This window comes from Hetaerina americana, unplaced genomic scaffold, assembly GCF_022747635.1.
Source record: "Hetaerina americana unplaced genomic scaffold, ioHetAmer1.1.p SCAF_11, whole genome shotgun sequence".
Lineage (NCBI taxonomy): Eukaryota > Metazoa > Arthropoda > Insecta > Odonata > Calopterygidae > Hetaerina > Hetaerina americana.
The window spans coordinates 15010744-15035879 of record NW_027286181.1 but is presented as its reverse complement, the minus strand read 5'-3'; the positions used below and the strand labels follow the sequence as shown (position 1 = coordinate 15035879).

The 25136-nt window shown below is 34.3% G+C and overlaps 2 protein-coding genes across 6 annotated transcripts in view; one reads left to right on the top strand and one right to left on the bottom strand.

Moving 5' to 3' along the window:
- Window positions 1-4834, bottom strand: part of Zmynd8 (Zinc finger MYND-type containing 8) — a 125019-nt gene extending 120185 nt beyond the window's left edge. For 3 of the 4 annotated variants that reach the window (XM_071599441.1, XM_071599439.1, XM_071599442.1), the window contains exons 1-3: window positions 4693-4833; window positions 3901-4124; window positions 2738-2828 (exon numbers count right to left, since the gene is read on the bottom strand). In XM_071599441.1, the coding sequence (XP_071455542.1) occupies window positions 2738-2828; window positions 3901-4076 (267 nt within the window). In that variant the 5' untranslated portion in view covers window positions 4077-4124; window positions 4693-4833. Of the gene's footprint in view, window positions 1-2737; window positions 2829-3900; window positions 4125-4692 lie in introns of all 4 variants that reach the window. The other variant, XM_071599438.1, reaches the window with a different exon arrangement.
- Window positions 4835-4951: 117 nt separating this feature from the next.
- LOC139700940 (myotubularin-related protein 9) overlaps window positions 4952-25136 on the top strand; it is a 35561-nt gene continuing 15376 nt past the window's right edge. The window contains exons 1-9 of one of the 2 annotated variants that reach the window (XM_071599437.1): window positions 4952-5026; window positions 5187-5377; window positions 5454-5616; window positions 5706-5857; window positions 8649-8774; window positions 11192-11341; window positions 16783-16894; window positions 20512-20633; window positions 23599-23705. In XM_071599437.1, coding sequence (XP_071455538.1) covers window positions 5231-5377; window positions 5454-5616; window positions 5706-5857; window positions 8649-8774; window positions 11192-11341; window positions 16783-16894; window positions 20512-20633; window positions 23599-23705 — 1079 coding nt within the window. In that variant the 5' untranslated portion in view covers window positions 4952-5026; window positions 5187-5230. The other variant, XM_071599436.1, reaches the window with a different exon arrangement.

The following is a 25136-nucleotide window of genomic DNA, read 5'->3' as shown; positions in this document are numbered from 1 at the left end:
AAGGAAACCTTTCTTTACCTATCATAAATTTAACTGTCTAAACTCATTATACATAGAGAAGAAAATAAAACCAAAAGCTTACACATTTCAAAATAACTTTTTTTTCTTCCAAATGACAATACCTGAAATTTAAGCATGTAGCATAATTCCAGCTGGAGCAAACTGCATTCAAATATGGAAAATATTTATCCATTTTATAAATGTCATTAATAATATGAGTTTGTTTTATATTGGTGCTAATCCAGAGAAAAGAATCACTATGCAATTTCACTTGCCAGGGTTTGAATAATGACACTTCTGCTACTGAAATGCTTCGTAATTTCACTTGCCAGGGTTTGAACAATGACACTTCTGCTACTGAAATGCTTCTTAAATTTCTTGAGTCAAACTAAGGCTTCATGTGCCCCAGACAACAAACACTGTCCACATTTAATACAACTTTTAGGTAAATAATTCTATACTACAGTTTCAGATTGAAATAGTAACCTAAATGCCAAAATCAGACCTTGGTTAATTTTTGGAATCCAAGATTTTCTAATTTTATGACTCCTGATACTGATTTTATAATTGCACAAGTACTCATATGAATGCAATCACAAATGTATTATCAGAGAAGAACACGCTTGGATATGTACAAAAATGTACAGAATTATTATGCCACCAAACAAAAATTTCACCCCTGCTCAGAATTTTGCACGTATAAAATCAGAGTAGTCAACTGGATGGAATGAAAGCAGTGGCTTTACCTACTTTTCAAGCACACAAGATTATAATACTTGATCTACGGTTTTCATTTTTACAAATGGTGTTTCTCTACACCTCTCCTTACTGCATCTCGTAGGCTTTCAGAAGATCTCCACTAACTTAAGCTTCCATCAAATGCACATGTAAAATCCTTTTAATTAAAGTGTGCACTCCAATAAATACCATACAATTAAATATATAGACATTTACGTAGTGATTTCACAAGTACAATTGATATACATAATTTAGGACGATATCATCCCATTAGGGACAGTTAAAAAGTCCAATCTTTAGAAATCAAGAACATTAATTGAGGATTTATTCACACCAATGCATACAATTTAAACCTTAAAATGTATCTCTACTATTCATGACAAGTGACTTTGCATGTACAATTAGGTTTAATTAATCTGATTAATTTGAATCTATCAAAAACATAAGTTCAAATAATCCCATTTAGTTCCCATGATTTCTTTGGATGTAACGCACTGCTTCTTTTGCAAGAAGAGGCATTATATGGCTTTCAAAATAACTATATTTTATATTCTATTGTTTCAGGCTTCACTTCGTGGAAGTAATTGATATCCATTATTGAAATAGAAAGAAAGACTCGTACTTTTCCACAGATTTTATTATACGGCACTAATGCTTATTTTATTATGCGGCACTCAACTTGTGCCGTATAATAAAATCTGTGGAAAAGTACGAGTCTTTCTTTCTATTTCAATAATGGATAACTATATTTTGTTAACCAGTGTATAAACATACTAATGAGAAATGATGGCAGAAGAAATGAAAGGCACGAAACAATACAATTTAGCACAATATGGCACATTTTCCAATAAAACTAAGAAATTCATTCAATACATCAATGAAAGTGTAAGGGTGTTTCCAGAAGGGATTCCAATATTATTACCTATGAAAAAATTAACGTAACTGCATATACATGAGATTGATGCATTAAATAAGTTAACAAAACTCTCTCAATATATCTTGTATTAGTAATTGGTCAGAAGTGCATGAACTTCCTTGGAAATTTGTCATGCTCACATTTTGCATTCATTTTTACAAATCCTCCTATTGGCCAGCTGCATAGTAATATAAATTTACATGGTCTTTCTTGCACATTTAGTTATTATATTTTATTGTGCAGTTTAAATGTGAGCAAATATAAGGTACAATTATTGCACATTTTCAAAAGATTTTAAGAAATAATTTTAGGTAAGTTTTCATCTAAAAACAAATTACTACTGAAATAAAAAATTATACAGTCTAATACTTTAAATTGACACCATCATAAATCTGTAATCATAAAAGGACTATTAAATACCTGATGTGTGTTTTATAGGGCTATCCAAATCTATTCATGTATTTTGCCTTTGAAAATAAGTATGTATAATACTATTTTTTTAAGTGGGAAACTACCATACAAGTCCACATCCACAAAAATGAATGACAATATCCACATTAAATTAAAATACAACTAAAATTTCAAGTCAACAACATTTATCACTATTTTCTGTGGTGGGAGCTCTATTAGCTTTCCATTTAGCTGACAAAATTAATTTTTCAACTGTTTCACCCATTGTACCATGAAATATAGGTATTCAAGTAGATATTTAATTTAACAAAAAACAATAATATTTTGCACAAAATGGCGCATATTCCAGTACAACTAAAAAATAGCATAACTGATTTGACAGTGTAGTCTGCATATATTGCCATCAATTACCTTCTCCATTTCCTATTTTTACATTTGGTGTGGATTTAATGTAAATATGCATATGATATAATTAAGTTTGGGGGGACACATTTTAACAATGGATTTTAATGTATTTTCAACATCTTGTTACCTACCAATTAATCAATACTAAGATTGATTATTTTCCCAAGCATATACCTACTGGTTGTTTCTGGAGGATGATTTACAGGTGGAATAATCATGCAAGCAATGCTTAACATGTACACTATTAATTGAGAAACTTTTACTAACCTTTTGCCAAAAAGTCCGCTGTTTTGCAACGAATTCAGGGTTGTTAGTAGACCTTGTTGAACGTGAAGGTGCCTTTGGTGTTGTGGAGCTCCTAAATTAAGAAAGAAGTGTAATCCCACTTCCACACTAATTCTCTTAGTTATCATTTCTAGAAGCCAAAAGCATATTAACCGAAAGTAATCCACAAATGTCGTTTTAAATAGCCTGAGTATGAGTAACTAGGGAACAAATAACACTCAATGAGACTAAATATTAGATCCTATACCCAAAATTGACTTAACAGAATATTCACTTCGGTTAATGAATGTTAACAATTCCAAAACATTTTCATAAAATACGTCCAAAACTATACAAAAAACCGCAATTAAATGTCGGGATGCAATTATTTAAAACTGGAATCTTGGCTTAACTTATCAGATTATCAGATTCACTGAATTAGCTGAACAAAAGAACGGAATGCACAACTAAAACTCTTGTACTTCAAATACATGGCTTAGCTGAACTAAGAAGCCTCTCAAACAAGCACAACTCATTAATTCAATAAACAACTAAATATCCCACAACAATTAGACCAAAATAATCGTTCACTAAATAAGGAACAAACTTTGTACAAATTGACTGGGGAAGCGCCAATTCCATTCGTTATTTTCAAACAAACGCCCAATATTGGTGCATCATTGAAGACTTGACAAAAGGTGCAACACATTTCAATCAATTTGAAGCTCTATTCGTTTTAAATTATAAATTTAAAAAATCAGAACCGCCAAAGAATATATAATAAACAATAAATCAATATAATGTTTCTAATTTTGCTCGAAACAAATATTTTCACATGAAGAGCGTTTTGCATGGTGGTTAAAAAGAAACTAGTGACTTTGTGGCAACTTATGAAAAATACTGCTAAGAAAGTATAACAATGGTCTTCAAAAAGTAAATCTGATTAAATGTTATCATTTAATTTCCCTGCAATAACAATATTTCTTGAGGAGATGGCTAATTTTCATTTAGATTTACTCAAGGGTTGGTAAGTCTAAATGCTACTAGGTTGAATTGATTCTCTTAAAGGGTAATTTTGCTGAAAATAACCATGTATTATCAACACGTAAGCCTATGTATAAATCCTTCAAAGGAATATGGGTTGATATATTTCAATAAGCACTGACCTGTCTTTCTTTTGGGTACCAGGATTCCCCTCGGCTTTCACACTCTCTTTCTTTTCTGGCTTTTCAAGTGACGGCTCTTTCATCACCTCTCCTCCATCACCACTAGAAACTCCTTTTTCACTACAAACGGAATCATCCTGCGTCTTCTTACTTGTTACAGTAGCACTCTTTTCCATGGTGAATAGTATCGTCAACACTTAAAGTAATGTCGTCCCTGGTAGAACCTTTAACAACAGTATAAAAAGTTAATGACTTCACGATTTGCATCACGCTGCATACCAATGAAGAGAAATTCTAACTTGCAATGAAGTGAAAAGTGTGAATACCCTTGGTCAGCTAACTTATAATTATCACCAACAGATTTAATTCAAAATGCAATATTTAAAAAGTGACCCAAAACACGTGAAATCATGCATTATCAATGTCATTATTCCAAATTATCGCTGTCACAACAGATTTTCAGCGAAATTAAAGTCTGCTTTTGGTAACAAAATTAGTGATTAATAATAATAACTTATTAACATCCTTGGTTCACGAATTTCACCAAGAATAAAAACACTCACTATTAGCATTTTCCTAAGATGCCAATGCACTGGCGCAATTCTTTTGGAACTAACACTACTTGTAGAAAACCTCATATACGCTATGGTTTTCTCGTTTACGGTCCGAGTGACTCTCCCCCATTGCCTACCCCGCGCCAATAATGTCCCCACTGCCAAAATTCCTACCCGATAGTTAAACAAGAAAATCTATAATGTAGCAAACAAAGGAAACTATTTACGTAAACCGTACCTGGATTAGAGCAGTCCAATTAGATAATACATTCCGAAATGGGCGAATCAAATAAACATACACTACACATACTGCCGTCTTTAACATCGCCTTCAACGTGCACGACGTCCCTTGGATTGTGGTGCTTCCCTTCCTCTCACGTTGGCTCCCCTCCCCCTTCCGAGGCCCAAGGTTTATGTACTCTCGACCCCAGTCACTCCCTTTGGCTCACTTCACCCACTTGCAGCTGTTATTTTTCGTGAAATGGTAGGGGTGGATTCTTACAGCATGGATTGAGTGCGCACTGCGAATTTTTGCATTCAAAAATTTACTTGAGTTGGAAATATTTATATTGGTAACAAAATGCCACAGTTGATCAGCTAGATTTTTATAATTCTAGTTTGTAAAAGATAGTATTGTCGTTCTTCAGCGTTTGTTTATATATATTTGGGGGTGTTGTTATTCTGATTATTGGTAGTTCTCCAGATAGTTAAATTATAATACTGTTTTCCCAGTCGTAACCTCAAGTAAATTAAGCGTAGCCCGTAAATAATCAGAAATGGAGTTCGCGGACTTAATATTGACTCCCAAATTGGATGGAGTGATAATGCATGGACCATTTCACAAAGCTGTTGATGGAACTTTATGTATCACAGGACACCATCTAATTTTGTCATCCAGAAAAGAAGGCGTGGAAGAATTGTGGGTAAGTTACGTGAAATTTTCAGTCAAAAATAGGATGATTTCTGACAGTAATGGAACGTTCCATCATACTTCCATAGCTTCTTCATCAAAACATAGACTCAGTAGAAAGAAAACCTAATGGATTTTTGAGTGGCAGCATAATTATAAAATGTAAGGATTTCCGCATCATTCAGCTTGATATAAATAATTACGAAGATTTTACAAAGGTTGCTACTTCCATTGAACGCCTTTCAACACTGGGTGAGAACATTAAAACATATGTATTCCAATGGGTGTGACTATTAATTTATATCATCTCATCTATAAACTTTAAAATTTTAATTTCTCAGAAGATACAACAAAGCTTTATCCGTTTTGGTATAGACCTATGTATACCATATTGGAAGATGGTTGGACAGCCTTTCGTCCTGAAACGGAATATTCCAAGTTAATAGTTCAGTCTGAGGATTGGAGGATAAGCTATGTGAACAAAGATTTTACGGTGAGTCACTGTGAAGAGCTACTTTTCTGCTTTCTAAGAACTAGTAAGTATAGAGAGTGTACGCCTCATCTTGTTTGCTTTGTGGATAGTTATTTGCTTTAGTGTACAGTATATGCTTTGATTACTCCGCTGTTAACGGTTTTTCATGAAATAACTCAATAACTTTATTTTCACTATATAGACAAGGTATAGTATCATGGTTAGTTGTGGTTACACGCAATGAAATGGGTATTTTGGAAAAATTTCAAATCTCGCCAAATGCAAATTATAATTGAGGACATAATAACTTATGTACACTATTGTAACACTCGTGAGTCAATCGATTGCCATTTTTAACTTAACTAATCTGTCTTCAGTTTCAAAACCTAAACGCAAATGGCAGTGTAGTTTAGTCCACCAAGAATTTGGATCTTCACACTTCATTTTCTCATTTATTGGTTTGAAAGTTTTTCAATATTTGCCCTGTTGCACTTTTTATGTCAAATGACTTATTAATCCCTACCTTTACAGGATTATATAGCCCACTTTCAGTGTAAGGACTGGTGCGAAGATGCAAGTTAGTGTTATTAGATCTGATCATGGGCAAATTACTTAATGCTTTTCCTATGTTCTTTGTAGATATGCAAATATTCCATTACTTTTTTTGCAGAATTGAACATTTTAAATAACTTATCATCAGCTTTACTAAATCTATTCTAGCTTCTTTTCACCTTGAATATTACCCGATTCCTTTCTATGAAGGTGAATAATCTTGAAAAAAATACTCCATAGTATCCTGGCCTGTTGTTTAAGTAAGGTCTATTTATAAGATAAAATAATTCACATTTCAAACCCATAATTCTTGGATTATTTAAACTTTTGTAATGTTTCATCCTTTCGATTGATCTTGTGTTTCACATGTGTGAAATGTGTCTGCTAATTTTCCAATTTTACTTGATAATATTTTTTGGTGATATTGTTCTTAAATCTAAATTTGTTTTTGGCATTAACGTTTTCAGTTGATTTCTAAATGTTTTTATGATGTGATGTATCTGGAGGACATGGCAATCCAGTGGGTAGAGCACAGGGCTCCCGACCAGAGGTTAAATTTGATGGGTTACCTTGGTGTAGGATGAAGTCTCGCTGATAGATTCAAGAAGAAATGATTAAATGCATGGCGTATGTCTGTGCAAAATTAGTTATAATGTTAACATGATCACTGTTAATCAAGAATGGTTAAATAACAATGCCACATTGGTCATTAGAATTATATTCTGATCACTTTATTCACTTCCTTTACTGTCTTTTATAAGGGGATTATTACTGATGAATGTGTCACCCTCTGAAGTAATAGCATAGTAGCCTGGATGAGCCTTGGACTTCTGATGTGATCCAATTATAACATTTATTATTCATTTGTTTTAGTGGTGCAGGTAGAAAAACAACTTTAAAATAATCAATGAAGGTACGTAAATGATCTAAATAGTTACTGAGAGTATTCAACCCTTTTTCCTAGTACTAGTATTTAGGTGAGGTGACTGACAGCTAAGGTAATTTGTACCATTAGGGATGGGCAGGAAACGATGAAGGGTGAAGAGAAACCCGATGTTGGCATTAGCCTACTCTTTACGAAAGGCACCATGGGGTGCGTAGCTTAATGTCCCATCCGACAGACGGCATACTCACTCAAAGTGCCATCCACAAAGCACCTCAAGTAGGGATCAGGATACCACTGAAAAATATTCGACGCTGCCGGGATTCAAACCTGGGCCTTCTGGGTGAGAAGCCAGTACCATAGCCACAACACCATCTTGATCCCCCCCCTTTTCCCATGTTGTTGATTCATCAATCAATGGAAATAACTAATGATAGTCACGAAATAGCTTATTAAATCTGAGGGACATTATTTTCAAAAGAAGTGATATTATTATTTGAAAGTGATCTAACCAAGCTGAGTCAAAAACTGAAGTGCATATTGTTCTGCTAATAATAATACCTGCTGCACGAGGTTCATTTTATCCTGGGAAAACTGTGACCAAAAGAATGTGTGTGGGTCGTTTTGTCTGTTTGGTGTGTTGAGATGGAAACAGGCATTGTCTCAGCGATGTGTTTCTGTTGGAGAATCCTTGTTATTTCTTTTTCAACAAAAATGAAGCAGGACCTCTTAAAAAAGGAAAAATCTTTCACAATGCTTGGGCTTCATGAAGACCATCTCTAATCATGGTGTATTTGGCTAAAGTGCTATCACAAAGGAAGTGATGGGGAATAAATCTTGAGTCATCCCAAAGCTCTTGGGTTAGAATAAAAGAAATTGAACCCAGGCCTTCTGGTCAGTTGTCTAATGCTCTACCCCTGGACTGCCATGACTCTCAGGATTATTAATATGCATCATAAAATATATCAGGCTGTAGGTTGTGCACTACAATTTTTGTTTGCTGTATTTTGGAATATGTGCCATATGGATGCAAATTAAGTGGTCTTCTGCAATCTAGAGAAAACCACACCAATAGATGTTAAATGATTTCTAATTCAAGTGGATGACGTTGAGGTGAAGGATGAAATTTACTTTTAAACACGGTATGCACTTCATACATGAAATAGTTATGGTGTCACAAGGTGTGCATGAGAAATCTGTCAGGGAGACTGGTGGTTTCCCCTTTATCAAATCTGTTTAAATTTTCACAGCAATATCTTAGATTCTAGACTGGCAAACTGTTTTCTGTATGAACATTGCAACTGCCATTTCCTTGGATTAGTATTGGCTGACGAAGATATACCTTGCCCAATTACTATTGTTTTCTTCTTTTAACAGGTATGTCCATCTTATCCAAGTACTGTTCTTGTACCAAAATCAGTTGATGATGAAACTATTATAATTGCTGCATCATTCCGCCAAGGTGGGCGTTTTCCAGTTCTAAGCTACAAACATGAAGGAGGGGTAAGTATTTATTTTTGTATATCTGACCTCTCTTATTTCTTTTTCTTTTCTACTACAGAAGATCTAGTTTTTAACTTGTTAATGCTAAGTTGTTTGTTGTGAACATTGTTAACTTATTTGCAGATTTGATTCATTTAAGTTGAATTGTTATTGGTCATGAATTGTTTACATCATCCTTGTGCATTTCTTTTAGTTTTTATTATATTTTTCTGATGACTTTTAAAAAAAATGTAGGCATTACCTTTATTAATATGTTCATGTCAGCATAGAAAAGGTTAAATGACCCTCAAATTTTCCATGAAACTTCATTCTTCTGATTTTGCAATGCAATTGGTATTGTTGCACTGAAACAAGAGCTACTGCAGTTAGATATTTTAATGGCTAGCAAGAATAAAGGTCTTGAGAAAATTCCAAGACACATTCACACCAGTAAGGAATTGGAAACTTCTTTCTAACGGTATATCTGTGGAATTTCCGGAGTTATACTTTTACTTAAAGAATAAAAAAAAACAGAAGATCGTTTGAGAATTAAAAGAACTGCTGGCTCAAAAAAAAGACGTTGAATATTACTGACTCAAGACAGTGATATTATCAAAATTTTTAATGAAGGCTACTATTTTCTATACCTGATGCTGGAAAAAATACTTAATAGCAAGTATTAAAGTTATACCTGTGAACCCCTGGCCGATAAGATGCAGCCTGATTTTAGAGCACATTTTGGTGTTAAAAGAAGTGCATCTAATGGGGAGCATAATACGGTACTCGTTAAACATTCTGAACCCTAGATGCTTAATGGCAGTTATGCTCTGAGCCAAAATGGTTACTACCTCAAAATTTATTGATCATACTTGTTTTTCTTTTCAAAATAAAAGGAAATTCAGAATGCATTCCAATGCTCTTCACATTGATCCAACAAATAATTTTTCTCTTCTTTACATGTGTAAATCCCTTTCTCCAGCCTGAAATAAATATTTAATGGAATTCCAGGCCCTTAAATTCTAATTATTTGAGACAAATCAATATCATTGTACCCCATCAAGGACCACAACAAACTCCACCATTGAGGAAGAAATTATTTTTTTAAATCATAGATTTTTGTACTGAAAGCCAAGACTTACATGGCTTACATGTGAGTGAACTTATCTGGAAGAATCACTTAATTTAAATAGTGAAAATTTGATGTAGTCACCCGGCTACTTTTTCCATTCAATTTTCCTTTTTATGACCTTAGTGCAGTAAGAAATGGAGGGTTAAGTTGCGTGGGGATCACCAGTGTGCTGTTCTTGGCCAAAAACTAGGTGACAATCAATGATATGTACACTGGTGTGTTGTCATGATGAAATCAGAGAAACTTGTTTTTCCACATTTGTAGTCTCTTTCACAACATGGCGTGTTTTAACCTTCTCATAACCTTATATAGTGCCAGCCATTCACTGTTGTACTTTTGATACGTATTCATAATGAATAATTCCTTCCCAGTCGAAGAAAATGATCAACATCGCCTTTTCGTTTGATTGTGATATCCGAGCTTTTTTGAGTCATGGTGAAGATGACCCCTTACGATGTGAAGACTGGGCTTTTGTTTCTAAATTATGACCATAAACCCAGGTTCCATCACCTGTGATGATTGTTTTTAAGAAGTTTCAGTTGTCGTGAGAATGTTCAAGTAGTTCCTGGCTGATGTGAAGACGTTTTGGCCTCGATTCTTCCATTCAATCTCACAGCACGAATTTGGATGTGGCATGCTGCATGCCGAAAATTTCTGTCAAAATAGTGAAACATGATCCAATGCTAATGCCAACGTTTTGGCAATCTCCCTGATGGTTAACCTTGAGTTTGCACACTGTAAATCATTCACCCTTGATGTGGACATGATTTGTTGATGTCAATGGTCGTCCACATCTCGGTTTATTCATTGATCGAGTTTTGGAAGTGGTTGTACCAACAAAAACACTGTGCTCGACTCATAGATTCATTCCCGATTGCCTCTTGAATCATTGCATAAGTTTCAGTTGCACTTTTCCCAAGGTTAAATCTAATTCAATTCGCATTCCCTGCTTTCTCTAACATCTTTCATCTCAATGACATATGAATTTGTACAGCAAGAATGTGCAAGCTCAGAGTCAGCAAGAATCCATGTTGTGCGGAGACAAGTAGAGATAGGGCCACAAGCACGGTGGTGCTTTACTTCTCACAGACGCTGCTAAAAGGTGGCACCTCACAGGTTGTGATCGATTCAGAAGTTCACGCATAGAAACACCAGTCTCATCTTTTTTTGTAGAGACCTTGTATTTACATCTTGCTTATTACACCCATCCTCTTTTTGAAATTCAGTTGAAATACTGTGATGGTAGATGGAAATATTTTTCTTTGTCAAATGATCAAAATATTCAGAAATAGTATTTTTTTCTTTGCAGAGTATTCTTTTACGTAGTAGCCAGCCAATGGTAGGACCAAATTCAAGACGTTGTCGGGAAGATGAGAGGCTACTAAATTCAGTCTTGGGGCCTGGTAAGCGTGGCTACATCATTGACACCAGGACACAGGCCTTAGCTCAGACAGCAAAGGTAAGCAATTGCATGTATCAGTATTAAAGAAAAGCTTTGGCCTTAATCCTGATCCTAGCACAAATGTGGTGGTGTTAAGTCTTGTACTTGGCACATTTGTCCAAATGCTGTACCCAATCACATAGCAATCATACTCTTTGGATTTACATGAGGCCATAGTTAGCATCCTCTTTGTTCAAAAACCTTGGGACTCCAAAGTTAAAAGAGTATTGGAAAATCACTACTAACATTGTTGCATTTTATATTGCTATTAATTGAATTTTGCTGCCAAAACTACTGTATGACCACCTTGTTCTACCGGTGGCATGTGAAGTGATGAGGGATCAAAAAAACCTAATTATATTCCAACCATTCAGGAGAAAAACCTAGACAAAGGGTAGTGTGTTCATAAGGAAAGCTTTCAAAAAATTGGGAATGGAAATCCAAAAAATTAGTGGTCTACCTGTTATATGGTACAAAATTAACAGGATCAAGTCAGACAATTGGCATTGAATCATTTTCTATGCTTTGACCAAGGTGACATATGTATATGTTAATAGGTATGCTAACATCATGCACTAGGTGGATAATCTTAACGTAACCTGCATTTAGATGGTGGAGGGGATCTCTGGTTTTGTATATGGTATTGTTACTCTTAATTATTCCAGTTTTCCTCATGCCACTCAGTATAACAATCTGAAATTTATTACAAACCCCAATAAGTAATCAATTTGTGACTGTGGTTGGGAACATACTTTTAGTTCATGCCTACAGCCGATATGTCCATTTTCTGTTCTAAATCTCTCAACAAAGGCCACTGACTATTTTCCGTGATAGAGGCCCTTATTATTACCCAAGAGCAAATAATCAAGTGAATGCGAAGAGAATGAAAAATTCACCTAATTGTATAAAGAAAAAGAATGGATGTTATTTAGCTTGATTTTCATTTACTCATGTACTCATGACAAGAAAAACAATATTTGCACTTTTCCACAGATATATTTGTAGCATACAACGCATTTCAGTTCATCAAACCATCTTCAGGTACAAGACAAGATTCAACATGTCATAAATCATATTTATACCTGTTTGAGGAAGGGGGAGAAAAGAGTGAGGAGTAAGTTAGGCAGGGACAAAGAGGGGAAATATGGAAACAGGGAAAGTAAAGAAATGGAGAGGTAAAAAGAGGGGGGGATATAAGCGCTTTTGGTCATTATTTTAGAAGACAGAGGCAGGTAGGAAGGAGGGAAGAATAAAGAAAGGTTAAGTGGAATAGTAACATGGAAGGGATAGAGGCAGGTTGAGGGATGAAGTATTAGCAATTCTAGGAAGGACATTATCAGGGAAGGGTTGTAATTTGACACATACTGAGAGTGGGGAGGGTAAGGGGTGGTTAGATGGGAAATCCGCACAGGGTGGAGTCAACAGGAGACTGATGTACTCCTTCAAATTTAGATTATTATAATAACTGCATGGGAAGGTTTTTGTTGGATTACCTGCCAAATAGCACAAGTCATCATTGTTTTAAATGTTCCCCTTAACATTTGAAGGTGGTGGCTTAATTCCTTAATGGTATTAAGTTAATGTCATTCTTTATGCTGATTTGATTCTTTTGGGTATTGATAAACCTGATAATGTAATGGTATTTGTTAAGACCTGAAATAGACCTTTGGAATAGTTGACCATGAAATTCTGCTCTAAGAACTTTACTTATGTGAAATATATATTAAGCAAAATGTTTTGAGATCCTTTCTGTTCAATAGAAGCCAGTTTCTAATGTTAATGGTCCCTCCTCCAAAATTTCTTTATTATTATCCATTAGTCAAAATGTACTCCTAAGAATTTCATTTTAGTGTGTATAAAAGAACAATACTTAACTATTGGTGCAATTTTGAGCTAGGATATATGTGAATAGCCAGGAGAGAGAACTATTTCTTAGGTTGTGTCCCATAATTCTTCTTGGCTTGCCAGAATCCCTTCATATGTTGGCTGCCGGTTCTATAATCAGCCTCCATTGACCTTAAATGTATTCATTGCATTCCAGTCTTCAAAATGAATAATGAAAAGTTTTTTTGTCCAATGCGGTATATGCTGCAGAAGAATGTTAATGTCATTAATGCTATTTTTGTGGTGTGTTGTTATTTTTACTATGACTTGTCCTACATATGTATGTTTGGCATGCTGGGACCAATTAATTTATGACTGTTATAAGTCCCCCTGTAATTATCTCCATTCTCAGCCACTAAATGCAGTGTGTCATTTAGTTGATAAGAAATCAGTATGACCACCTTTTATCAGTTCATTTGTTATATCCATCAATCACAAGGTTGGATATCCCGGGCATTAGACTAAAATAGAAACTAATGTGTTTGGTGTGGGTTTTTCATGGTGTTAATTGAGATGAGACTGGAAATTCTGGCCTTTGGCCTCATAAAATTTTATGTAATAATTAGGAAAAAGATAATGATTATGACAAAAGCATAAATTTTGTCTAAATAAAGCTATTGCTAAGCTACTACTACTTAAATACAATCTGAATTGAAAGTTATAAAATGAAAATATGAAATTCTCATGAAGTGGTCAAAATAACCATCCACTTCCAAGTATATGGGCTAATATTTCATAAACTACGTACCGTGTTGAAACATTTTCAACCAGTATAGTACAATTTACAGTAAAATTCATTAAAAGTCACAACATTTCTACAGTTATCACTTAAAGTATGGTCATCAAAGTATTCTACATGTTTTAAAGGGGGGTTTTGAATGGTTTCTAATGACTGTTTATTTCTAAGTATTGTGAGAATTTCCTTTTTCTTCTTAATGTCCTCCTGTCGGCATGAATGCTTTTCTCTAAAATATCCACTTACTCTCTCCGTTCCTCTAGTTCCCCGTTTTCCCAACCTTCTCCTTTCTATCTTGACCTTCAACATGCCACTACCTCATTAAATGAAGAACACATTGTATTTGTATTTTTCCACTGTTCTTTACTGTTTTCACTGTTCACTAGGACACTGGAAAAATACATTGTGTTCCTCATTTAATGAACATGAACTTCCACAAAGTTGAGCCTGAGACAATTGGATACCACTGCCTTTAAATATTTCCTCCATCCACTTTCTCTACCTTTGGTGAATTTGCTACCGTAACTTATTCATTTTGCCCACTAAATTCAAAACTGCAGCGATTTTCTTCCTCTCTCTGTGAGACTTATTTCCTCAATTCTTCACCAGGCCCACATCTCAAAAGCCTCCATTCTACACTCATCCACTTGCCTCATTGAAAGGCCTCTCATCGATAAAGAACCAAATTCCTTATTAAAATCATTACTCATCTCATCTTCTCTACTAAGTGTATCAGTCATCAGTTCTTTTCCTCCAGCGATTGCCTCTGACCCTAATGCAATTCTTCTCTTAGTGTTCCCATTACAGTGCCCCTTATCCTTTAAAATACTGCCATGTACATGAACTGCTCCACCTACTCTAGTGTATTCCTTCATAATTTTTTGGCTAATTCTCATTTCATATCTCTTGCATTTCTCATGTAAAGCGCTTAAGAATAACTGTAATTCCTTTGCTGTTTGACTCAATATCCCTCGATTATCTGGCAAGCTTACTGACTTAATCATCTCACCACCCACTCTTTTCCCAGTTCAAGCTATCTCCATGCAACCCTGAGCATTTCTCCTGCATCTGTGTTGAAAAGCACTGGTGATAATTGGCAACCCTGCCTCAGTATGCCTACTAATCACTGTCCATCAGAGTCCACTCTCTGCTGCCCTTACCTTTGGCATCCGATTCATGTGCATGTTTATAATACATCTACTATTCCTCCAGTCCACTCATATTCTGGAATAATTCCTCTGGATGGTGGAAAGCCTTCTCAAAATCCATAAAGCTCACGAGGATCTCCTGATTACATTTGATGTTCTTTTGCACTAATATTCCCATCACTGCAATGGCACACATTCCTCTGCCCTTTCTGAAGGCACTTTCACCTTCATCTATGCACTTACTGCACCCTTTTGTAATCTTCTACTGATGATTCTTGGAGCTACCTTTGATGCATATGAAATTAAACCATTATTTTATAGTCATGACAAATAGCTGCCTGACACTCTTTTGGTGTTGGTATTCCATCCTCATAAGTACAATGTATAAGCTCAGAGAATCCATCCCATCCATTTTGCACTGAACTCTTTACTATTTGTGCTGGCATATTATCTACTTCTACTGAACTTTACCCAGTATTCGTTTGCACTGAAAGTATGGTGGTGGGGAAAATTTTAAATTCATAAATGGTCAGAGTGGCCTTAGTCGTACTTGTGATATGTGTATTGAAAGCACATGAAAATTTATTTCTAGTGGGAAAGAAAATAACAGCAATAATATTAAGAACTCAAATGACTAACTGAATTATCAATGAAAAAGTTATTATCTTGAGTATTCAAAGGCTTTTTATGAAAAAATTTGAATTGGCATTATTATAAACAGACTTTGATGTCATCTTCATTAGTGGAACATTACTAGAAAAATTCTATCACAAATGGAATTTGGCAGTCTGAAAAGCTGACCGCCTACATAAAGTCTCGAAATTAAAAAAAAATTTCTCTACCATCACCAGGCTAAAATGTTAAGCTTTAAGCCTTTTAAAAGTTTGCTATACTCTGGAGAAAATTTTTAATTCTAATATTTTATTAAAGAATGATGGTGTGCCTATCTAGTAGACCAACAGTAGCTGAAAATGAAATTGTATTTATTTTGCTGTTTCTTCGGTATTCCACCTTAATTTATCAACATTTTTAAATCGAGGGTGAAAATATCAACCAATTATTTTGTTTGGAAAAATTTATTCCCACAATAGAATGATAAATAATTTTTGGAGCAAATATAATTTAGACTTTTTCTTCCTATTTTTTGTTTGAATGTCTAGAAATGCATTGCTTATTTTTAGAATAATTATTATAATATTACTGTTGAATAATAGTTTTTGGGAATTCAAATCAGAAATTGCTGAGAATATTGTAAAAGCAAATAATATCAAGCATAATCTTTTAGTCATCTTGTATTAATGGGCTAATAATCATACATACTTAACAATCTCTATAAAGAATCAAGTATTTCCTTTGTTTACTAGTGCTTTGACTGGGCAGGCAGGCAATGTCTTTTAGATAATCAATGCTTGTCATATTGTTGCAAATGAGGCACCCACAGTCAGCTCACCTAAAGATACTGATAGCTATCCTTGGATTGGCCAGAAATGCACAATGTCAGTTACAAAATTCAAGCTGCTTCAAGTGATCCATTTAATGTGTGATGAATGATAGTCAAGATCATTTTTTTGGTTGGTTATGCATGTCCTATCTGCAAAATTGTCATCTTACATTTTGTAAATATTTGTTGTACTTCTTAAGTACACTTATTTCTCCTGTATGTTTTGTAAAATATATTAATCATCTTTCAGTCTAAAGGTGGTGGTTTTGAACTTGAGATCCATTATCCCCAGTGGAGGCGTGTCCACAAACCAATTGACCGGCATAATGGTCTCTTGGAATGCCTTGGCAAATTAGTTGAAGGTAAGTTATAAAAGTGGAAAATGAGATATTGCAACTATCCTCCCGGTCAAAGTTCGATACTCACATTTACTTTAAGGCCAACAGTGAATTGTTAACAATATCCATAGGAAGCTCTTTCTGAAAGATTAGATATTGTGTTTAAGGGTGGCAGAGGAAAGATTTGAGCTGGAAATAAAATTGGTCAACAAGAGGATATAGTCAGGTTTGTATATGATCAAGCAATAGTTAGACAGACAGCCAAGAGATGCTTGATTGTTGAATTCTTTACAGGATCAATGAGAGAAGTATAGAATAAAGATTAACCAAAATAAAACCAAAGTAATGAGATACTTAAGAAGTAGGAAAGCTAAGTTAAACATTGAAGTAGAAGGAAATAAACTGCATCAGGTAGAGGAGTTCATGTATTTGGCAGGATTTATGAAGGAAAATGGGCATTATAGTGAAAACATAAGGAGAAGCATTACAATGCCCAAAGAAGTATTTACAAGAAGAGGAGAACTTATAAGAGGTATATCAAATAAATATGTGAAGAAAAGACCAGTGAAGAATTAAATATGGAGCACAGTACTTTGTGCATCTGAGACTTGGTCTTTATGAGGTTAGAGTATAAGCATAGATCGGAGGCCTTTGAGATATGGGTGTGGAGGAGAATTGAGGATGTACTCTTAAGTTGGACAGAGAGGAGGCAATGACACTTAAAAAGTGGTAGGTGAAGAGAGAAAGTTGCTGGGTGAAACATGAAAAAGGCAGTGGAAGTGAATTGAGGAAATATTGAATGGTAGTGAAATGTTAAAGGCCTTAATAGAAGGGAGAACATTGATTAAGGAAGGGTAGTTGAATAGAAGGGAAGACTTGGCGTTATAGACAGTAAAAGCTAAGAAGGAAATATTGTAGCGAAGAAAAAGGAAGGTCTAACAATATAATTGAATATAATATTCAATAAGGACCTTCCAAAAAATCCACCTTGAATACATAAATAAGCCATTTGCATCAGTGAATATCTAGGATGTAACCCATGTTTATGCCATTCTCTCATTTGCTACCTGGAAGGTTAAAAGGTGACACTGTCATAGTTATTTTTCAAAGTGGCAATACAGGCTAATCATTTCATTCTTCTACAAGTTATGAGAACAATGAAATTACTGCTGGCTCTATTATGCTACATTATTGGAGTGAACTTGCTAAATTTGTGATAGGAAGAAATTGAAATTGGAAAGACTCTCATTGAAGTTTTAAATCTGAATATGGCACAATAGGAGGCTGATAATAATGGCTTCTATATTTTAGCCATAATTATATTACAAGTCTTCTTTAAGTATCTTATTTTCCACTGCCAACCAAAGTAATCTTGATTAATCAGGCTTTTAGTAATGTAAGGGTGAAGTTGGCATGCATAGTAAACATTTATAAAATTGGATAAATACCTATGTAGAGCATTTTATAACAGATTAAATGTTGCTAATGTATTATGAGGACACATTAGTGTATTATATGAACATTTGCCTGTTATTCATCTTTATTTATTGACAATGTAGTTTGGTGGTTGATGAATATTTTCTTTTCTTAAGAAGTTTGAATCAGTTGCATTTATGTGTTTTACTAATAATTGGTTTATAATTTTAATTCCAGTAAAGAACTTAATTTTTTGTCATTTGCTTGTGTATTCACTGCCAATTTAAAACTATTTTCTGCCTCTTTTATACTTTTGTTATAAATAAATCTTGACTGTAGAAATAAAAACACCATGCCTTCAATGTGACTTGTTCCATGCATGTCTTTTAGGAACAAAAAACATCATTATAATTATCATAGGTGTAAACCTCGCGTAATGAGCACCTCACATAGCTTAATTCACTAAACGAAAAACATTTATTGAAATTGACTCACTTAACAAACCACTTCTCATATAATGAGTGACAAGGAGAGGGGGATTCCTGGAATGATTGCTTGCCTGCTACTTCAGTTTGTGTTTAGCACTGGTTCCACTAGCATCTTAGTGTCACTAGTGATCACACACTTTTCCAAATTTGTATTCTGACATATTATTTGTGATGTTTTTGTGCAGTGTTAAATAATATTTTGTACATAGTTCGAAATATTGAATTATGTCCCCAAAGAAAAATCTGTAAGAAGATAGCAGTAGGGGAATAAAAATAATCCTAGAAATGAAAAGTAAAGTCATTGGAAACATGAACAAAATATGTAGCACATCTAACATGCACATACAATTGGTTTACATCAACAAATTGCAGTATCCTCAATAAAAGTGACAAAATTAAAGAGATAAATGCTTCAAAGGGAGTGACCAAGTATATCTACACAATGGTTACGTATTCTCAATCATGTTGAAAGGTTGCAGGGTAAGGCTATTAACAAAAACATCATCTGTGAGAAGGCAAAAGTAATTTTTGCTGACCTCATTAAGAAAAGACACTAAGATCCATCAATGGCTGAAAAAGAAATAATCGAGGAAAGCCGTGGGTGGTTAAAGAAGTTAAAGAGAAGAACTGGCATCCACAGCATTGTGAGGCATGATGAAGCAGTGAGCTTGAACTTAAAGGTGGAAGAGAACTTCATCTGAAACTTCAGGAAGCTCATAGGTTCTGAGGTCTACATGCTGCAACAGGTTTTTAATTGTAACATAACAAGTCTCTTCAGAAAAAAGATGCCGAAGCAAACCTGTGTAATATCAGAGGAGAATGCATTGCCCATCCACAAGCCAATGAAAGATTGTCTCACACTACCATTTTGTGACAATGGAAGTGACGATTTGAAAATTAAACCCCTGCTTGTTTACCATTCAAAAACTCCATGAGCCTTTAAAAAATAAAAAAATCCGAAAGAATAGGCTAAATGTGATATGGAGGTCATGGGATAGTTTTATTGTACATGGAGAATCATCACTCAAATGAGGTAGTGGCTATGGGTGCTACAATTTTAATAAACAATAATATTGTGTCACATTTTCCCATAATTTTGAAGCACCGGTCTAAACAGCTGTATAGCAAAATTAGTTATATATCATAAATAATAAACTAATTATTTTGATCCTTTGTTGTCTATGAATCGGATTCACATTCCAGGTTGGTTCATTCTCTGGTAGAAGAAAGGATGAATATGATTCACGATCCGAAAGAATGCATATATAATAATATTCTTTGAATGAACCTTGCATGTAGGTGACTCTATTTTTTTGGCATGTAATGAATTATGCTCATTGTGCAAGGTTTCACTGTATTTTGATCTAAGGCACTGTTGAATAATTGAATATATCAGCGAGTTAACTAAAGAAATCAAATTTGCAACATTACAGATCTATAAAATGATGCTAATTTGGAAGAAAAAATTTTTTTATTTCAATTAAAGTCTCTGGTAATTTGGCAAGAAGTTTACATGTGCCAATTTTAAGAAATTGTGGTAATTCTTCAGAACTTGTCAAATTTATGGATAGATAGAGAAATGAGCTTACTCGAGTGGTATTGAAACATCAGGGGACTACTGTGCTTCAATTGCAGTCAAATGCATGATGAAATTTGATTTATTTTAATGATGGGATGCTAAAACTTAAATGGATTTAGTTAATGCATGTATAACTTTCTAACATTTTCATTTTACAGCTTGCAATGATACATCCACTTCAATGGACCGATGGCTGTCTCGATTGGAATCATCTAATTGGATGGCACATATTAAAGATGCTTTGAATTGTGCTTGCCTTGTTGCACAGTGTCTGGATCAGGTAATGTTAAGAAATTATGTATTCTTATTTGGCTTAAGCTGTTGAAAAATATGTAGTTTGCTATCATTAATTAACGTCCACATGGACATTACTGCAAAATGAGATGATGTTCGTAAACTTAGCATAATAGATTGAATTATTTTGGTAATCACAGTGCAATTAAACCTTTAATTATGCTCAATACTCGATCATTCAGCTCAAGTCAGCAATTTGATAAAGTTATCTTAATTAGGTGTTCATTTTCAGAGTTTTTCCAAATAACCAAAAATGGAAAGGGAAAAATCCTTATGAAAATGTATATTTTACGGAGAGATTACTAGTTATTAACTTAACTTGTTAAAATCAATAAATATTTGTGATATTCATATTTAATATCAAGTGTATTCGATGTATGATTTATTCAGATACAGCTCCAAAAATGAAAATCAGGAATGGAGAAAATTTCAAAATTTAAGTCGCAACAAAGTTTTGTCTTCATGATGAAATAATATATTGCATACTTTGAGGAGATTTCACCACTCTCCTTGATTGTTTTCATTTGTGGTTGGTTGACTTTTAAAACAAAAATATTGTTTTGATTTGATTAAAGTGTATTTGAAAAGTCTTATATATGGTACGGTGCTTAATTCTAGACAAACATGCATTTCCTCAAATGAGGTTTCCTCGCTGGGTTAGCAAAACCTTCCCCAGACTTCTTTGAAGCATTATACTTAGCCACAATATCGTAAGCAGTTGATCTAGGGTTCCTGAAGAATTGAACTATTTCGAACTATAATGCCCAGCAGAAACACTTGTGATAATAGTGGCTATTCGATTGTACTCCGCCTTTGTACATAACATCTAGGCCATTTTGAGGGTATGACTGTTTACTAGATGCCTATAGCTTTCAAGAACGCCTATCGTCACCCCCAGTAGAACTACAATATGGCGGGAAATTCAAATTAAAATGTGTCCGGATTTAAGTGCCGCACCCTGTAAGGCTCGGTGACTTAAGGTATTTTGCATGAAAATCCCCTTTCTTGTCTCCACTTAAGAGGAAAATAAGTTAAAAAATGCTGGGTACATGCATCCAAAAAATTTCTCTTGCATCAAACACTAGTCTTACAATAATGTTAAAAAATCACAACAGGTCCAGGACACTCAGCACCATGATTCTATGTACCTGAGTACCATGATTCACATCCGTGGTGAACACTTTTTCCCTTTGAAATCTATAAATGTATACTATTCCAGTGGTTTAAATCTAATTCAAAGATACTCCAGACCCTTTCTTTGGAAATTGGTTAGTGGGAAACTTGACCCTCTTTTGTATTGGTATCTCTCCTAATGGCATGGGTCCGTGGTTGTTTGTTTGGTGGTTTTTCTAATGAAATAGTTGTTGTATACTCCAAAAATATCAATCAGAAAATACACCATGTTTAAAATTTAAATACAATATTAATGTTAATTTTAGCAGAGATCTTGTGTAAAGGATTCACCATGACAAAGGCTTATAATATACACCAGAAAAATGTTATATTTCATTGTAATGTGCCATCCAATTTTAACTTTGTCTATCTTCTAGGAATGTAAAAATTGGGTAATAAGGAAACCATTACTATTCCTCCCGTACATTGCTATTACTGCTGAAATCATGGGGAAGTTCTGTTCTATTATGTTATTCTATGTTCTATTATGATATTCTGTTCTGTTATATTATTCTACTATTTTTTATGGATTTCCCAAGGATTCTTAAAAATTGGATGTTGAAGAACCCAGACTCATCAGAAGGTACATTGAAATATAGGTTAACATTTTTTGGATTATACATAATTAGCCTTTTGCATAGTGTAAGCTTTTAATACTAATACTAATGCCTCTAAACGAATGGCAGAGATACATCCTAAAATTGTAAATGAACAGCTAAACCCTAGGAATTCATTTCAGATTTTATATTTTTTCATTATTCTGCAAATATTTGTATAAGAATACTAATGCATAAACATGCACAAATCATATGACCAACCATTTATGTCATGTCATGCTACAGAGGGTTGAATTGGCAATCCTTGGTTATTATCATTTAGTTTCCAAAGAAATGGTCCCAATGGGAAGAATTACGTACCTAGGTGCCTCACTTTTGTGCTTGCTTTTCCATCAAACACTGCCATGTGCAAAATGCAAATAAAAAATAACGGAACTTAAATTTTTAATTAATTCTTCAGTATTTATGCTGTCCCCTACTGAGTAATTCCCATCAGACGCACTTGACACATAATTTGTGAAATGGAGTTTTTGGCATAGCTTTCAGCTTACCCTGAACTGTTTGTCTTTTTCTTCTCTATGGTAGCAAAAGATTGACCTTTCGATGTCTTCTTCATCTTTGGCGATAAAAAAGAAGTTGCAAGGGACAAAATTGGCTGAATACAGTGCCCTGGGCATCTTAACAGTGTAGGTTTTTGATAAAAATGTATGTATTCTAGAAGTGAAGTGCAAGATAATGTGTTAGCTTGGTGTAAAATCCACAAGTTGTTTTTCCAAAAGTTCTCGTCTTTTATTTTCCTCTCATAAATTACTGACAATATCGTGAAAAAAGATGAACTTGGTTGAAGAGAAATCAAATGCTAAATATGAAATTTTCCATCGTTTTCTGATCACACTTCTTGTACATATCATTTAGTCTCTCATCTGGGAAAATATCTGTCAGATATGCACAACATTCAGCATTTGGTGAAGGTAAGCCTGAAATGGGGCTTGAAGTGTTATAATCATGGGATTTGGAGACTAGTGGGGGAGTTATGTTTTCGGGAAAAGAATGAGGGCGATCACAGTTAAGTTGCTCCCATTCGCTTCTCTCCCTTCCCCCATCTCCACCCTCCACTCCTGCCATGCCTGAGTATGCAAAAGAAACAATTTTGGCACTGCATTCCTTCAATACTGTTAATTCATTTATTTATAGTTTTGCCATTTTAATGTTTTTTTACAGGAAGGAGCATCGGTTTTGGTACATGGTTCTGAAGGCTTAGATGCTACACTACTAGTCTCTTCATTAGCACAAGTAATTCTTAACCCTGATTGCAGGACAATTAGAGGGTAAGTAAATTCTCTTTGAAATTTGTAAGTGCTGTTTCAATGTCATTTTCAGTTGTTACTAATTTAGTGGTAGTAAATCCAATGTTTTCAGTCACATGCATTAGGAAAAATGTCATTTTTCTCCTTAGAAGATATTCTTCATTGCACAAACAACTATTTGGATTAATGGTAATGACATTACCTTGTATGCTTCCCTCATTTAGTTTCCCTTTTGAGGATTTTGGAAACATTTGAGTCACAATTGGAAATGTGTATCATAAGAATTACCTGGGGACCAAATACAGGATGAGGAATGATCCAGTAAGCTCGGCGATTAAACACCTATCTGCCTTATTATGACCTCTCCAAGTAATTAATGGTTCATCTTCAGAATTACTGTTGCAATGAAGTTTGAAAATTCTCAGGTGATAATCTAATCAATAAAAAATTTTGAGGTTTATGTAAAACGTTTAGTTCAGAGGGACTTATTTGCAGTGAAACAAGTTTACTGTTTCGTCTAGATGCTCTCAAATCTCAAAAGAGGAATGAAAAGACTTCATAACTTCATAATAAAATTCATTGGGAATGCAAATTATAAGATATTGTCCTTCTTGTTCAACATTGCAAATGGGCCATACAAAAGTGATGCATTTTAGGGTCCCCAGGCCATGACATAAGAAATTTGCCATGATTTTCTTAACTGTAGTATAGGGTAAATGAATAAAGACTATTTTTGCAATTTCCGCTGGACTTTGTGATTTTCACAACCATGGTTTTGTTGTAATGCAACATCATCAGGTCCATGGTCAACGAACATTGCAACAAAACCATGGTTGTCAAAAATGAAAAGTCCCGTGGAAATTGCAAAGTTAGTCTTCATTCATTTACTGAGAAAGATTTCCACCGAGTAATGCGTACTACAGTGTATTATAGTATAGGGACCTGCAAATTACTAATTCTACTTCAAAACGAATATCAAACTGAATAAGCAGTTTTCATACAAATTTGTATTGTATCAAACATGCATAGTTATGCCCTTGTGTAATCATATTTCCAATTATTAAAAGTAAAATTTTTATTATTCATTTAAATAACATCCTCAGTCTCCTCATGGCCCTTAGAAAAGCTAGAGGTAATAAATTGAATAAAATCAGCAATAAAAATGTGTAATGTTAAAAAAAAACTTAAATCAGTATATCTAATTTTTTAAATAAAGCTACAGATTTTACTTAAGTCATAAATGTAAATTAAATAGGCCCTCATTTATTATCCAAGATATAAAAGTTTTTGAAATCTTTTGAAAACCTTTGTTTTAATATTACAAATTCCTTTATAAACCAACCAAGTTATAATTTAATTTTGAGGTGCCACCACCACAGTAATCAACCCAAAGGTTGGTTTGATCAGCGAGGATAAAGTCCATCTAGTATTAAACCTTGTGGCATGGCAAAT